Source organism: Pollachius pollachius (assembly GCF_949987615.1).
Source record: "Pollachius pollachius genome assembly, chromosome: 16".
Taxonomy (NCBI): Eukaryota; Metazoa; Chordata; class Actinopteri; order Gadiformes; family Gadidae; genus Pollachius; species Pollachius pollachius.
This window is the reverse complement of record NC_136949.1, coordinates 14,477,364-14,493,171: the sequence shown is the minus strand read 5'-3', so window position 1 is coordinate 14,493,171 and position 15,808 is coordinate 14,477,364. Positions and strand designations below refer to the sequence as shown.

The 15,808-nt window shown below is 45.4% G+C and overlaps 3 protein-coding genes across 5 annotated transcripts in view; 2 read left to right on the top strand and 1 right to left on the bottom strand.

The window, feature by feature from the left end:
* susd6 (sushi domain containing 6) overlaps positions 1–2,785 on the top strand; it is a 29,622-nt gene extending 26,837 nt beyond the window's left edge. For both annotated transcript variants that reach the window (XM_079753603.1, XM_079753602.1), the window contains exon 7: positions 173–2,785. In XM_079753603.1, coding sequence (XP_079609729.1) covers positions 173–198 — 26 coding nt within the window. In that variant the 3' untranslated portion in view covers positions 199–2,785. The remainder of the gene's footprint in view (positions 1–172) is intronic.
* Positions 2,786–3,321: 536 nt separating this feature from the next.
* Positions 3,322–8,877, top strand: srsf5b (serine and arginine rich splicing factor 5b). Of its 2 annotated transcripts, none has more exons than XM_079753456.1 (8): positions 3,322–3,389; positions 3,677–3,814; positions 3,930–4,000; positions 4,186–4,323; positions 4,808–4,880; positions 6,501–6,574; positions 6,837–6,944; positions 7,331–8,877. In XM_079753456.1, exons 2-8 carry the CDS (start codon positions 3,689–3,691, stop codon positions 8,145–8,147), a joined length of 1,407 nt encoding a protein of 468 aa, XP_079609582.1. In that variant the 5' UTR covers positions 3,322–3,389; positions 3,677–3,688; the 3' UTR covers positions 8,148–8,877. The 2 variants fall into 2 exon arrangements, with proteins under 2 accessions (XP_079609582.1, XP_079609583.1); XM_079753457.1 differs by having other exon boundaries at positions 3,327–3,389; positions 3,680–3,814.
* A 732-nt stretch (positions 8,878–9,609) lies between these two features.
* slc10a1 (solute carrier family 10 member 1) lies at positions 9,610–14,572 on the bottom strand (the record flags this gene model as incomplete). The annotated part of the gene is made up of 7 exons (XM_079753192.1): positions 9,610–9,701; positions 9,831–10,030; positions 12,333–12,511; positions 12,875–13,079; positions 13,830–13,942; positions 14,143–14,229; positions 14,381–14,572. 7 exons carry the CDS (start codon positions 14,570–14,572, stop codon positions 9,610–9,612), a joined length of 1,068 nt encoding a protein of 355 aa, XP_079609318.1.
* Positions 14,573–15,808: the final 1,236 nt, after the last annotated feature.

Sequence of the window (15,808 nt, the reverse complement as noted above, 5' to 3'; positions counted from 1 at the left end):
ATATATCAAGGAGCTTTACACCCGGCACTAAACTCACTCCTCCGTGGTATTACACATTGCAGAGGGGGTGAAATTACAAATAAAGCACTCTGGGGTTATTGCCGTCGTTTTTGTTAATGTTGTTGTTGTCTAACATGTCTGATGGCTGTGTTTGTCTCCTCCCCCCCAACAGATATTCCTCTGCTGAAGGAAGCATGAAGCTTGGAACCCAGAGAACCCCCCTTATCTGTCGCCCCGAGCTCTCTTACTGCTGATGAGGCCTGACTGTGGATCTCAACCAGTCCCCACCAACCCACATACACACCCGCACCCAAACACACACACACACACACACACACACACCACACACACACACACACACACACACACACAAACACACACACACACACCACACACACACACACACACACACACACACATACACACACACACACACACACACAAAAAAACAGACCGCAACCAAAAAGAAGAGAAGCAAACTGCCCGCAAACATCCGCCTTCTCTCCACCCCGTTAATAGACTCTTGCCTGCTGCCACACAGACATGCATATCGAGTGTGTCCGCCCCAGTATAAACCATACTCTCCGTCTCTCTCAATGTGTTTGTGATGATATACAAGCATAACGTACAGGTTGTGTACTTTAGGCTATGCATTGCTTCACCTCGGCACCCCCCCCAACCCCGCCTGTATCTGGCCGGTCACATGTGGATCTACCGACTCAAGCGAAGCGCTTCTTCGAAGACTACCATCGATGAGGTGGCTCTAAATAAACCCACGTCACTACACACGCAACTGCAAAGAGCAAATTAAGAAAATACAAATCAACGACTTGTCACAGACTCCAACGTGTCTGTAGCTGAGAGAACCCTTTTAATTTTTTTTTGTTTTGTCATTATTCGTGTTTCCCTTTCTTTCACTGCATGTTGTTCACTGGTTCCTCCTGTCCCTGGAACTTCCCTCTCTCCCTCTGAGCGGGATCTGGCTCTCACTGCAGAGCACCCTGCCTGGCTGTGTGACAGTGGTCCAGTTGGGCGTAGCGCACAAAGGACACTGGGGGTTGCATTCCCCACACACAAATACAAAATAGCGACTTACATCGGTTAATACACACATTGACACACCGACAGCAGAGTCAACCATGCAAGGCGACAGGCAGCTCGTCAGGAGCAGTTAGGGTTAAGTGTCTTGCTCAGGGACACATCAAACTAGCTGGGGATCAAACTAGCAACCTTTCAGTTACAAGACAACTGCTCTACCTCCTGAGCTAAGCCGACCCTACACACACACAAACACAAAGCGGGAGGTGGTGTGTGAGACACCTCAGGAGTGTTGGACGGGTCTGTCTTCGTGGAGCTTGGTCGTAATGGAAAGTTGGCGTCCTACGGTCTTGGAGATGTGTGTGTGTGTCATGCATTTGTATGTGTGTGACCCCGGATTTATTTTGGGATTCCTTTTCATTACTTTCTGCACCTGATTGTATTTATTGCTTGGGTTGTGGGGCTCAGTTTTGCGTGCGTTGGTAGGTGGGGTTGCCTAGAGTTAAAGGCGTGTGAGTGTGTGTTTGAGCATCCAGTCCTCTTTTTCGGTGTGCCTCAGTAAGGCGAAAAAGAGTAAGTGGTCCACTCGTGTGGCCGGCTGCAAACGGGAAATAACAAATTGTCCTAAGTCCCCAGCAACCGTCTACTGTAGAAATTGAGAAGAGTGTACGATTTGTGTAGTGCTCCCCTTCAGATAAAAATATGGAATATGTCCGTGGCAGTAAGTGGCCGGAGCAGATGGGCTCACTTGAGGACTTCTCAATGACTTGACTCTCTGTTCTGATGGAGTCTGCATCCTCAGATTCTTATCGACACTACTGCAGCTGGTTGCAGTGAAGAAAGAAAGAAAAAAAAGGTTTAAGAGATGTCCTTTTTACAGATGCTGAGTGTGTTTGAGAACCATTATCATATTCATTATCAATCACCTTCCTTTTATAAAATGTATTAAGTGTTTATTTTAATAACCGCTTGATGCACGTTTTTTGGGTTGACCCGGTCTCTCTGAAAACCACATGACTTTATTGGTGATGTCCATTTCCAAATGAATATCATGTTTTATGATTCTGTTGTCATTACTCTGTTTTTTTTCTCCTTTGACACAGACCTTTGTCGTCAATGGCTACATTATTGCAGCTAATGTTGCCTTAGACTTGTACATTTTTATTTTTGCCTTTTATTTTTGGTCTGGTTTCTATTGTTAAGCCTTTGTATTTTTTTTCCTGCAATACAACAATGAAATGTCTTCTGTGTTTCCAATGGCCTTACTTACATTATTTTTTCTATGCATAACAATGTCTTGTTTGTGTTTTGACGGGTTTGCTCTTTTTGTTTCGTGTGGTTTTCTTATGTTTCGGAGGCCACTCAGAAAAAGCACCTCTTCCTCCCTTTGTCCACAAGGCTTTCAGACGCTGCAGGGCCCCCATAATCATCACTAGTCCTTTCTGCTTCTCATTAGCTACAAGGCCATTTAGACTACATGGGAATCCGATATATATATATATCTATACATTAAGAAGATTAAATTCAAACTTTGCGTCCAGAAGCGCTGTTGTACAGTGCTGCTTTCCAGAGAAACAATGAGAAAAACATGTTCTTAATGATTCTGCTTCTCACTGCTCTTTGCTTTGGTTTCCTCCTCTGTACCTGACAGTGGGTGTCAAAATAGTAATTTAATATTTGTATAAAGTTTAATTTAATTTTACAGTGTGTATATAACTTTCTAATTAAAGCTTTCTTTTGAAGTGGGGAGGGTGAAGTGTCATTTATTAAACACCCTGCATTAGCTACCAAGTCAGCCGAAACCATGGGGGGCTGAAATAAATATATCATTACACGTATTTTATTCTATTCAGTTGCAGTTTAGTTAAGGTACAGAAGATCCGGGCATGGAAGCATATAATTCTCTTGGATAATAACAATGAACCCCACAGCACATTTCTCACGAGTCTTGCTTATATACGTTATTAGTTTTTCGACTGAAAAGGCCAGCTCATTCAGTACGAAATCTGAAAGCTTATGCTTAGCAGGGTTGGTATGGTATAAATCGGAAAGCTTACGCTTAGCAGGGGTTGGTATGAATAAATCTCGGTGTAGCCACATATCCCACACGCTCCCACACAAGCTGCAACACACACTATTTTATTCATTGATCCCACATCGATCTATCTCCAACCGCTTCCAGGCTTGTGTCCGACCGCCCCCCAGCGGCCGGATGAAGACGGTGCACGTGCTGTATTTAAATGACGATTTCTGTTGAATAAAAAAGCGACTCCATTTTGTGGGGAGGTTGTTTGCTGTTTAGTCGCGTTCAGACAAGTAAGCGTTGCGTCCTTTCTCCGGAAAAACAAAAGGTGCGTTGACCACACTGTAGTTGTTCTAAAACGTGTTAATATCACCAGAAGGTCCAGGTCTTTGCTATTTTGTTGGGTAGCCGATCTTTAAATAGTCTTTGGGTGGAGCTATTAGCTATACTACACGGGCCTTTTTGTTCAGGCCTGCGCGGCGGAACCAGGCACGGTCAACCGGGCTCGCCATTCAACTCATTCTCACGATTAACCATATATTACGTCAATTGTAGCTAATACATTTTTTAACGATAACTCAACGTGGATGTTAATCTCCTTCCTTGGTTTCGCAGAAGACTCTGAACATGAGTGGTTGTCGTATCTTCATCGGTCGCCTGAACCCCTCGGCCCGGGAGAAGGACGTGGAGAGGTTCTTTAAAGGATACGGCCGCATCCGAGACATCGACCTCAAGAGGGGCTTCGGCTTTGTGGTGAGTCGGGACACTGAATCACGGGGGTCTGGTGGTGGTGGTGCTGCTGTTGTGGTCGTTTTGGGCCTGAATGGAGCTTTAATTGCGCTGTGCCGCCCCCCCCCATGTTGTGCAGGAATTTGACGACCCCAGGGACGCGGAAGATGCGGTCTATGAGCTTGATGGCAAAGAGCTCTGCAACGAGAGGTGAGAGCCAAAGAAGGCATAGTAAGGTTATACGCGGCGTGACCAGATGCGTAGTTAGGCGCAGCCATTGTCTCTATAACCATATGTTTAAGTCGTTATATACAACGTTATACATGACAAGATTTTGTCTGTGTTCTTTTGTTGGATTGTAAATGCAAGTCAAATTTTGTTTTGTTCATCCCTAGGGTGACCATTGAGCATGCCCGTGTGCGTCTGCGTGGTGGGCGCGGCAGGGGTGGCGGAGGTGGAGGTGGTAGCGATAGAGGAGGCGGAGGAGGACGCTTCCCTGACCGCTATGGCCGGGGTTCCCAGGACGGTCGCAGGTACGCATGAGAGTCAACGTTAGGCTAGAACCGCAGTATAAATATAATTTATTGAGGGTAACCTGCTCTTGAGTACACCAGTATTTGGCATTGAATATTTCCAAGAGGAAGCACTAGTCATTTTGTAATTGGCTCTTTGGTGTCTTTGACCTTACGTCTATGGATATAGTGTGGTGGTGAATTTGTTGCTGTGTGCATTCATTAAAACATTGTTAAAGCTGTTGCAATGCCGGTCTGGAATATACTACAGTCTTGTGTTGCACCCCTTCAATCTGGCTGGTCTTAAAGTGACGGGTCACAGACGAGCCGTCGCCGTTACTCGTGTTACACTGCATACTAATCTGCCCAAGTCGATGGGTGATGGTAAACTGTATTTTTATAGAGCTGTCCACCTTATTTGTTGTGCTAGTGTAAATTCAGAACAGACAAGCTTCCTGTCCGTAGCTATTTCTTCGTCATTATTCACGTTCACGCTGCCTTTCAGTCGGAATCCTCCTCCGATGCGGACGGAGAACCGTCTGATCGTGGAGAACCTGTCGTCACGGGTCAGCTGGCAGGTGAGCCTTCGCAACACGCAGCTGGTCATGCCCCAGCAACGCACAAACACACTAGACTCCAGGAATGTATCCAGAAATGAGTTATTATTCATCCAAACTAGTATGGATAATATGGTCATTTTTTATTTTCAAAATTGTAAAAATCCTAAATTTAATGCAAATTTGATAAGCTTCAGTGAAGAGGACAGATTCAGCAAACACAAAGCACAAAATTTGTTCCAATTGTTTTCCAACGTTTTTAACCAATTCTTCACCCCTTTATTTGCCAGCCTCACTGTTGTGTCGTATGGAAGAACTCGCTTATGGTGACCCTGTCTGTTGGTCCTTCCCTCTGGGGTTGAGCCTATGCTGTCACGCCAATGTGTTCCACTCATGGTTGACGCCCGCTGGCCATTGTGAGCGATCGCTCGCAAGCAGGCACGCGCCACTCTGTCGCACGGCCCTCCCCGCCGCCCGGTGTGTTCAACTGAGGCCCGGGCAAGGTCGTGTCCCAGGTCGAGAGAGAGAGCGCGAGGTGTGGGGAAAAAGCAAACAGAATGTCGTAGAGAGGAGAGGCAAGAGCAAAAAACACCCACCAAAACAGCTGGTCGATGGCGATGGGTTCCTTTTCGAATCCGAGCGTTGGGTCGATCGATCTCTACCTCTACCTGATCCCGACCGCCCTGCACTGGTGATCCCGCACCCGTGGCAAAGAGAGAGGGAGAAAGAGAGAGAGGGAGGTTCGAGCCTGAGAGAGAGCGAAAGAGAGCGAGAGTCGTGCAGAGCGAGGAGCGAGCGTGCTTGAGTCCCTCGCTGGTGCCCCGTGGATAGAATCGCCTGTTTGTCCCGAGGTATTGGTGGGCTAGGAGAGCCTGTGGCCTACCCCTCCCCCCACACTGTGGGGTTCGCTCTCAGGTAGTAGTTTACTCTCTTCCACCCTGTTCACTCTCTTTATTTTTATTTTTATATATTTAAATTTCTTTTTTAAAAACAAACAAAACAAATTTAACGATCTTTTAATATATCTATATCTATCTTTATCTATATATATTTATATGCATAAAAACAAATGATTGAATGTTCTTTTTAATGCACAAAATGAAAGGCGGGGTGCCAGGTCGGAAGCGGTTCAGGGCGCAGAGCCCTGTAGAACCCTCCCAGTCTGGGGGGGAGAAGGGGGCTCCCCGCGCCACACTGCTGCCCCAGGCGGCCTCTCGGCGTCCTCATGCCGCTCACCTCTCCTCATAGCCCTCAAAGTGACCGGGTCCACGAAGCTCTCTGGCAACCTAACACGCCTGGCTCCGTTTTCCATCAACCATTTGGCAATCGATGCATACTGGCATCCGATAAACCCAACCCATTAATCCTGCTGTTACTTAAAAAAATTAAATAAAACAATAACAGGCTCACTTTAACATTTTGTTCAGACCTGCTGATGGGACGTTCTTGGACCCTACGTCGTTCCTAATCTGCCTAGTAGCCTATATAGTGCTCTCAAGTCTATCTAACCGCCTCTCTCTTTTATGTTATGTCCATTTATTTCACTTAGTCAAACATTTTTGCAAACAACAAATTGAGTGTGGCTGTGTCTCTTGGTTGCCCGACTCACTTGCCTCCCCTGGTGTTCACGTTGTGCGGTAGGACTTGAAGGATTTCATGAGACAAGCGGGGGAGGTGACGTTTGCAGACGCCCACCGGCCCAAGCTCAACGAAGGGTGAGGGACCAACGAAGGGCCTCTCGCTCGGGGTTTGGGGGAATTTATACACTTGGCAAAAGAAACCCAGTTGTTGGTTAAAGGGCTGGAACATGAACTTGTTAAAACATCTTATGACACAGTTATCAATTGTGATAAGGTTAAAATCTAAGTGCTTTTAACTTTTGCTCTTGATGTCTGTCATACAACAATGATAAAACGTCCTCTCCATTTGCAATGACTCATCCCCTCACCCTCCCACACTTTTCTTTTCATTGGACAGGGTGGTTGAGTTTGCCTCTTACAGCGACCTGAAAAACGCCCTTGAAAAACTGTCTGGCAAGGAAATCAATGGAAGGAAAATCAAGTTGGTTGAAGCAGCCAAAAAGAGGTTGGTTTCTTTCATTTTAAGTATCCAGGCTGCTGCTGACGTTCAGAATAATCCTTTATAGGCTTCGATGGCTTGTCTAGTGTCATCTTTTTATTTTCTGTATCAGTCAGTTCATTTGAAGGTTAAAACTGGAATATCCAGGCCTATTGCTCTTTAGTTAAAGGACGATAACTCTTTGGTGATGAAACCCTCCTCCATCTCTGCCGGCGGCACTGAAACATCCGTCACCGCTTAAATTAGTCGACGGATGTTTCAGTGCCGCCGTGGTTTAATCAGCAGACCAGTGTTGGGTGTTTCAGGTCTAGGGTTTCGTATGCACGCCATGTATACTGGCTGTAGTCGTGGTGTTCCCCGTCCTCCTGTAACACGTGGTTGTCCTCCACCAGGTCCAGGAGCCGCTCCCGCTCCAACAGCTCTTCGCGTTCCCGCTCCCGCTCCCGTTCCCACGGGCGCTCCCGTTCCCGCACGCCGCAGGGCTCCCGTTCTCGCTCCCGCTCCCGCACTCCCCGGCCGTACAATCGCTCCCGCTCCGGATCACCTCGAGGCGGGTCCCCGCGGAGAGGCGGGTCCCCGCGGAGAGGTGGTTCCCCAAGAGGAGGGTCTCCACGCAGAGCGTCCCCAAGAGGAGGGTCTCCACGCAGAGCGTCCCCACGGGGAGGGTCCCCAAGGGGAGGGTCTCCACGCAGAGCGTCCCCAAGAGGAGGGTCCCCAAGGGGAGGGTCTCCACGCAGAGCGTCCCCAAGAGGAGGGTCCCCAAGGGGAGGGTCTCCACGCAGAGCGTCCCCAAGGGGAGGGTCTCCACGCAGAGCGTCCCCAAGGGGAGGGTCTCCACGCAGAGCATCCCCAAGGGGAGGGTCTCCTAGGGCAGGGTCCCCACGGAGAGCGTCCCCAAGGGGAGGGTCTCCACGCAGAGCATCACCAAGAGGAGGGTCCCCACAAGGAGGGTCCCCACGGAGAGCGTCCCCAAGGGGAGGGTCTCCACGAGGAGGGTCCCCACGCAGAGCGTCCCCGCCCTCGTCCGTCCGTGCCGCCTCCAAGGAGCCGGCGGTAAAGCGCTCCACCTCCGTCACCAACAACAAGGCCGGTGAGACGGCCGCCCTCCGCTCCCCCCCGCCCGCCCAGCGAGCCTCGCGCTCCAGGTCCCGCTCCCGCTCCAGGTCCCGGTCCCGGTCCAGGTCCCTGTCCCCCGACGGCCGTCGCTGAGCGGAGCGGCCTGCCCCACCCGTCACATGCACACATACGCGCTCCCACTCGTTCACCCCCTGTCCAAGGAATGGTCATCACAGCCTTCTCCCGTCAGCGCGGCTCTTTGTCACAGTTTGTAGTTACTGGCAGCTGTAGCGTTATGGCCTGTTGTGGTGAGACGGGGGGAGCCAGGGCGTGGAAGAACACTGAATACACTCACCCATCCCCCTGCTACACATAGAAACTCACACACTCGCACACACACATTTATATTGATGGTTCCGCTTTGAGGGACTCGATGAGGCCTGGTGTTGATGAGCGATGCGCTTCGGTTACTTATAATGCAACTTTCATCCTGTTTTTTTTGTTCCCCCCCCTTATTTGTGCTCGGAGGTCCAGCAGAGAAGATGTAGGCTTGCATCCAACCTCGTCTCTGCCCCTTCCATTTAGGTTCTATACAAATGTGTGGGCCTGATTTGACTTTTTTTTGTTGTATGTTTTCATGGTTTTTCATGATCTTATCAATGTGTTTGTATGGTCATGGTGTCATTAAAGGTAGAAACCATGTATTTGCTTTGGATTTTTGTATATGACTATTTGTAATGACATTTTTTTAATTTACAAATATGGTCCGAGCTCTTTCATGTCGAATTCGGTGCATGTTTCCAGTTGTACTTGGCAAAGGTTGGTCCAAAAAAAGTGGTTTATAGTTATGCTAAGGCAACGGATTAAATGTGTTTGACTTTTCTATTGACTATTGGACTCTTAATTCTTTGGGCAATTTGAATTATGTAATATAGTACATATCTGCACTGCATCAGTCCATTTATTTAATGAATTCATGTGGAGTCTACATGACTCCCACCTGTACACATTTTACAACGGGTTGTAACTCAGTATAAAGGCTGCACCCATCTCTATTGTAATGTTTTGTAAAACACCAACCGCACCTGAACTATGAGGGAGTACTACAGCTACTTTTCAATTACCTTTCCTAAATATACCCCAAATTGACAAGTAAGAATGCAGTTAACAGTTTTAAGTCATGCTTTTGAGTGAGAAGAGTGTCTTTACAAATTTAAGCTTTTTATCAAGTTATGCAATTCATGAACAATGCAATAACCGCAATATTCCTTCAGCATTCATGCTGATAAATAGATCAGTTCTTGACAAACCCAATATGGGTTTCTCCATTCTTCCACGGAAAGTTGAGGGGACACTAAAATAGTAAATGCTCAAGATACATTTTCCTCAACATTGGCTCAATGTTTTGAAAAATATTTGTTTATTAGGCCAAAAGAACACTTCAATCAAGTTCTGAGCAACCAAAGCATTGTACTGCCATCTGACTTCTGTACACATTATTAGGAGGTAGTAGACCCAACTGTGACAAATGTCACTAAGGCGAGAGGGAACATGCTCTCGACAGACGTCACCGTTTCCACTTCAAGCGAACACTTCTGTCAACAGGATCTTGCGTCTAGGTTTTCAAGTCCGGTTGTGTCTCAGGTGAGTGCTCCATTAGCACTTCATCCCCAACATAGGCGTCTGTTGGCTGGAACAGCTCCTCCGCTGCAGCCGTTGGCACAGGAGAAAGTCGTTGGTGACGGCACGCTTTGTCAATAGACGCCTCTGAAGTGGTGAAAGCTTGAGGTGTGTGAATGTTTGTGATTTTTAATGAAACAATTTGATACCTCTTACCTTTATGCTTGGTCTTGTACCTCTGGTAACATCTGGACAACAGAATGAGCACTCCAGCCTCGATCAGCTGGAATAGGATGTAGACGATAGGGAACATAAAGAGAGGCCCGATGACTTCTGGCGGGAAACCCACCTTCAGAATGGCGGAGGCCAGCTGGATGTTCTGGCAGCCCGTTTCCATGGAGATGGTCCTCCGGGATCTGGGAATAAAAATTTATTTATAACGGGCCTATGGTACCTGCCTATGTGATCACCAGGATAATCAACCATTCCCTAACCCACAACCCATTGCTTGATGCTATCAGTGTGTGGTTATCATCACGCGCAGTCAATAATTGACCAGCCTTTTTATAACGTTTTGGCCGGTACTGACACACTTTTCCACTTACTCCCTTTTGCTGCGTGCAGCTTTTTCAACTGCTGCAAATAATGCCACTGCTTTATTGAATTGTCAGTCTCTTTGTTCAACACTACTACAGGGGTTGACACTAACGGTTGCCCGCTTGCAACTAAAAATAATAGTTGGGCAAGTTGAGATGATTTCTGGTTGCCCGAAAGGGCAAGTGCATTTTTTAGGGTTTGTTCAAATGGTTTGTTCATATGGTTTGTTCAAAAGAGTTTCTAAAAACTGCAGAACAACCATTTTCTTCCGCAAAATCACACAAATAGATATATTTGCAATTGATCAGCGCGCTGTCTTCTCTTCTCTCGGACAGCGAGTAGCGCTACAGCGCGAACATAGCCCCGCCTCCTGTCACTCACTCGCAGTGCGGTCTCTCGGGTTTCATAACTGTGCACATGCACAGCAATAGTGATATTTTTCACGAAATTGGACCTGCACAAACTATATATTATATGAAAACTGAGCCTCCACTGATTCCGACAATCTAAACCATATCATTCTGGGACTAAAACTCGCAAATAACAACTTAAGAAGAAACTTCCCCCTATTCTTTTAACAACCAACAATGAAATTTTACCTTTGTGATTTTTGTCCACAAAGTTGAATCTGATCTCATTAAACCACCATAAACAGATAATCCAGCGGCCAAATTTTGCAACTAAACATGGTGTTTACAATAAATTAGGTAAAATTGCCTTCAATTAGAACACATTCTTCACGTTCTTCAGCGCAATCTAGTGGCCATATGTGTATTTGCGAATGTTTGGCTTGGTGTCATTCAATTATATTTGCCCTGAACTTTAAATAGAGGTCTCAAGTGTCAAAATGGTAAGATATCTAACTGTTTGTGTCTCATAGTACGGCAGTGATACCAACTGATAATGACTGATAATTATTTCAGGTGGAAATGTAATCTCGACTTATGCCGTAAAGTAGTATCCACATTGAATATAACAATCTTTCTATTGGCACCAAGATGTAATATTATAGCCATAGCAGTTTTGGAGATATACTCTTATTTACTTTGGTTAAGTTCTTTCCTGAAAAAACCTTTTTTCCCCAGGTATCGAAAATGGTACAGAATATCAATATTTTTCCAGGTATAGTATCGAAGTTAAAAAATCCAGTATCGTGACAACACTACTATAAACGCGATTGTGATTGTTTAGTTAGACTTACAAGAAACGTGAAAGTTATAAAATACATATCTTTGCTACTACCTTGGACATTTAGTTATTTACATTTGCATAAAATCCATGAAAAAGAAAGCATGATGAAAGCATGCAGGTCTACATATAACTGGGCGATACTTTAATAGGATGCAACGGTGGACTGAAACCACTTCATGGCACGATGTGACCATTTGGTAAATAAGTAAAAAAAGAAGTTTGTTATTTTTTAAACACGTACATATGTGGAAGCCAACATTCAGCTTCAGTCTGAGCTAGGATAAGTTTTCTGAGTTCCCCAAAATTAGGCCAGGTGCCTGGCAAAAAAAGTCCCGTTCACGATTCTGATTTTAATTTGGGCAAATTAACATAACATTCGGGCAAGTTGAACATGACCTCTACTTGCCCGATGGGCAAGTGCTTTTGAAACCTTAGTGCCAACTGCTGTACTACGTTGCTTATTCGATGAGGTATCGACTGGCAATCCACTTGTTTGCTTGATTGATCGTCCATGGTTTGCGGTTGGAGCATTTTTATACTAGACCCTTGTGTCACCGGAAGCATTACCATTGCTATTTTTGGTATTATTTATAACCACTTCAGGTTCAGTGTCGGTTTGCATTCATGGACCAACTCCAACGAGCCTGGGAAAGGCTTGGAAAAACACTTCAACGCACCAAGAGCTGCACCTCACTGCCCAATCTGAGGTCAGCGTTATCTAAACAACTAGAAGTCAGCCTGCCGTCTCAAACTCAAAAGGAAAACGGAGCCCATGTTGGTGGCATCCAGGGCAAAGAAGGGCTGAGAACTCATGTCCCATCTAAAAAAACAACAACATTAAAGTCCTCATTGCGCTCGGTTTGTACCACTGGGGCCTAATGCGACTCATCATCATCCTCATGGTCATTCTTATATATTCAGGGGACTCACGATTCATTGAGCTTGAACAAGGCGGCGAGGCAGTATCCCAGGATGAAGCCGATGAGGGGCATCAGACAGCCAATGGCGATGAGGGAAGGACTCATCACCAGGAGGATGTATTTACCCACGGTCATAGCCGCCACAGAGACAATCAGCAGGATGGCTACCGTCAGGACACCCAGGATAATCTGAAGGGTGAGGTAGAGAGAGCATGACATCAGGCCATAGTTAGGTGGTGGGCCGGGCGTTTAAATACATTGTAAAGATATTAGAAAGGATTTAATTTATATTATTGTAATGTAAGCTACTTAGACATTTAAGAAGCACTTCCAAAGCTACAGTGAAAATCCAAACTATCCTTTCCCGTAATCTGTATGTAGGACCTCTCTCTGTAACTATAACATGAATGATCATGCCTTGCCATCATGTCTTGCAAAACAACTTAGTAAGTAATTCAATTTAGCGTTAGGGAGAGCCTCAGGTTTTAATATCCTTCCAATTCCATGTTTAGATCCATCCTGGATTATTGATTGAGCGTAGTGCGTATGGACCCTGGAGGCGGAACGGGTCCACTGCGGCCTGAAGCGGGTGATGAGGATGCCGATGGTGCAGGGGATGATGGTCAGGACCAGGGCGAGGATGATGCGGCCGTAGGGCACCACGCCCACCAGGCCGGGGAAGCCCTGGCAGTACACGTACAGCAGCAGAGGCATCATGGCCAGGGCCAGCACGGACGAACAGGACGTCATCACGATGCTGGGGTCAGACGGGGCAGGGTGTCTATAGTGTTTTTACCCCTGAGGTCCCTTTGAAGGACTCCAGGGGTATTACAGGAGCAATTAACATTTGTGGTTTTAATATTGGTTATGACCATTGTTGAATTATCACACCATAATATAATGTGTTAATAGTTAATAGTTTGAGAACCATTCACACAGCTACAGCTAGACAAAATGGCACACAAAGAGAGCAATTATATTTGCGGTAAATGACCATGTAACTCTAGTTTGGTTTTAATAGTGAGCCATGACGTGGGTTCTCCTGTGTGGATAATCTGTATTGTATATGCTGTCTACCTTCTCGCCTGCTCTGTGTTTTTGACTATCTCAACTTTTGGACCCCTTTTAGCACACCTTGCTGGCTCTAGGCCAGATAAAATATGTATCGACCTGATAAAGATTGAATCAAGGCCATATGGGATTCAGGCAGGGTGAATGACCGTGCGGTTGCCCGTAATCATCGGTACGCATCTGTACGCTACACAGAAAGTCTGACCTTTGTGCATGGCATTTCCATCTTCCAGTGTGTGAAAGTTGACGTTATTAACGGACAGGATGTGTACTAACCCGGGATACAATCACCCCATGTGTCGCCAGAGAGAACAATTTCACAATGTTTTCACAAAGGTCATTGGGTTATTAAGACAGTGTAATAGTAATATTAATTAATAACATTAAATATGAATTCATATATATTAATATTACTCCACACACACCTCTAGTATACCTGAGGTTCATGTCGCCCTGCATGGGCAGCGTCAGCATGTTGGACAGGGTTCCACCTGGGCAGCAGCCACAGATCAGCACCGCCACCGCCGGCAGCGGCTCCAGTTTGAACGACTGGAAGAACCGACATCACAATGAACCGCCTGAGGTGCTACTTGGCTGTAGGGCCAAAAGCTATGTATAAATATTAAAATACTATCACATTATGAATCTTCCGTCAGACACGTGTGATAGTATTGAAACGTAGTGAATAGTATTGTTATTGTGGTATATAAATAGTAGGTTTATGGTGGTTGTTATCAGCCAATACCAACCTTGGCTAGGACAAATGCCGAGAGAGGCATGATGCCGAACTGAGCGCCTGCTGCTATGATCATCCCCCTGGGTCTCTTGATGTGATCCTGGAGGAGAAGTGATAAAAGCAGGTTTATGGCAAGACACCTCTCAGAATGAGAAAAATCACCACGAAGATCAGCACTGAATGGTTCATATCCTTAACACAGTATATGACCTGTAGGAACCCCCCAGGAACAAGAAGATCATCAACATCACCTTGATCTTGGACCAGTCCATGGTACAGCCCAGCGACACCATAGTAAAGAACATGGTGATTGACACAGCGATGTTGAGGATTTTGTCAAGCAGTGGGGACATTGGTGATTCAAAAGCGTCACTGCTGCTGCCGTTGGAGTAGCTGCCATTTGGCCACAGTTCGTTGAGCAGCCATTCCTTGTCGTAATCCATCAGACTCTGCAAATCCAATAATTTAATAACACCCTGTTTAACACAGGTTTGAAAAGATGGGATTATTTATGTGATAAAATATGGCAATGTATCCCATCATTTGTGCAATTTCAGTTCAGCAAATATTAAGGCCCAGGTAGGTGTGATACTGATAGAGATACTGGTCAGTGTCATTATATAAATTATAACTGAAACCAAGGAACATAAACAGTGGAATACGTAAGTTAAACCTGGAAAAAAAAAAATCAATCAAAGTAGGTTGCCTAATATATGTAAGATTAAAATTAACTTTCTCTTTTAGTCTTTTATCATCCAATTTGGGTTGTTGGTGTGCCTCACGAACCCTCGTCTCCACCAGTGCTTCTCGTTGCCCCGTCTGGAGCAAGCACCGCGGAGAGCAGAGAGTTTGCGGTCCCGCCGAGAATGGACGAATTTGGCCTTTGAAATTTTAAATCACTTTTTGCCAAGAATGCTTGCTTTGTACAGATCTACTTATTCTGATGCTCTGATATTTATAAAGCACCCTCAGTCTAGTTCAGTTAGAGTGCGTGCACTTTATTGCACCAAACTTAAAACAACTACTATTGTGCAGTTTTTTGTATGTAAGTAAAAAGTAATTGCAGACAAATTAGGGTCATGTATTGTAGCTGTGAGAACCATGTGTGAATGTGTGAAAACCTTTTGTGTTGATATACATTCAAATCTGTGAAAGTGCAAATTATTTAAACAAATATATGTAATTTGCTGTTACTTTTTTTGTCTTTGAAAACCTTTCATGTGCAAAGGTTTGCACATCAAAGGTTTGCACCGACAAAAAAAGTTTGCAGCTGCACATCTAATTATTTGTGGATTAAAAGGTGTATGTGTAAATCCCAAAGTTAATGTACGAGTATAAACCAGGGGTTTCCAAACTTTTTCACCTCAAGACCTAAAATAGTCTCGCCCGGGAGACACCAAGTTTGAAAGAACTTGAAAGTTTGAAAGAACACAACAAGCGATGATTTTTAAATGGAATATATATCTATATATTTTAATAATAATTCAATAAAAAAGTACATCACAGCAATGTGCTGATTGTAATGATGTTCCCCATCACCTCATCAGAGACTTTAGTATAAAGTTGGACACTGAGGAGTAAGCTGTACACTAACTAGGTCAGCTGGAGTGGGGAGTGAGGTCAGGTAGGCCTACATTAAGTACACAGAACACAACCAAATCTCAGCATTAATCACTCCC

What these genes read in the sequence shown, in the direction of transcription:
- srsf5b (XM_079753456.1), top strand. Translation starts at nt 3,689, where the DNA reads ATGAGTGGTTGTCGTATCTTCATCGGTCGCCTGAACCCCTCGGCCCGG. An exon ending in GGTTCCCAGGACGGTCGCAG is followed by an intron (nt 4,324 to 4,807) that starts GTACGCATGAGA and finishes GCTGCCTTTCAG; the next exon opens with TCGGAATCCTCCTCCGATGC. An exon ending in CGTCACGGGTCAGCTGGCAG is followed by an intron (nt 4,881 to 6,500) that starts GTGAGCCTTCGC and finishes GTTGTGCGGTAG; the next exon opens with GACTTGAAGGATTTCATGAG.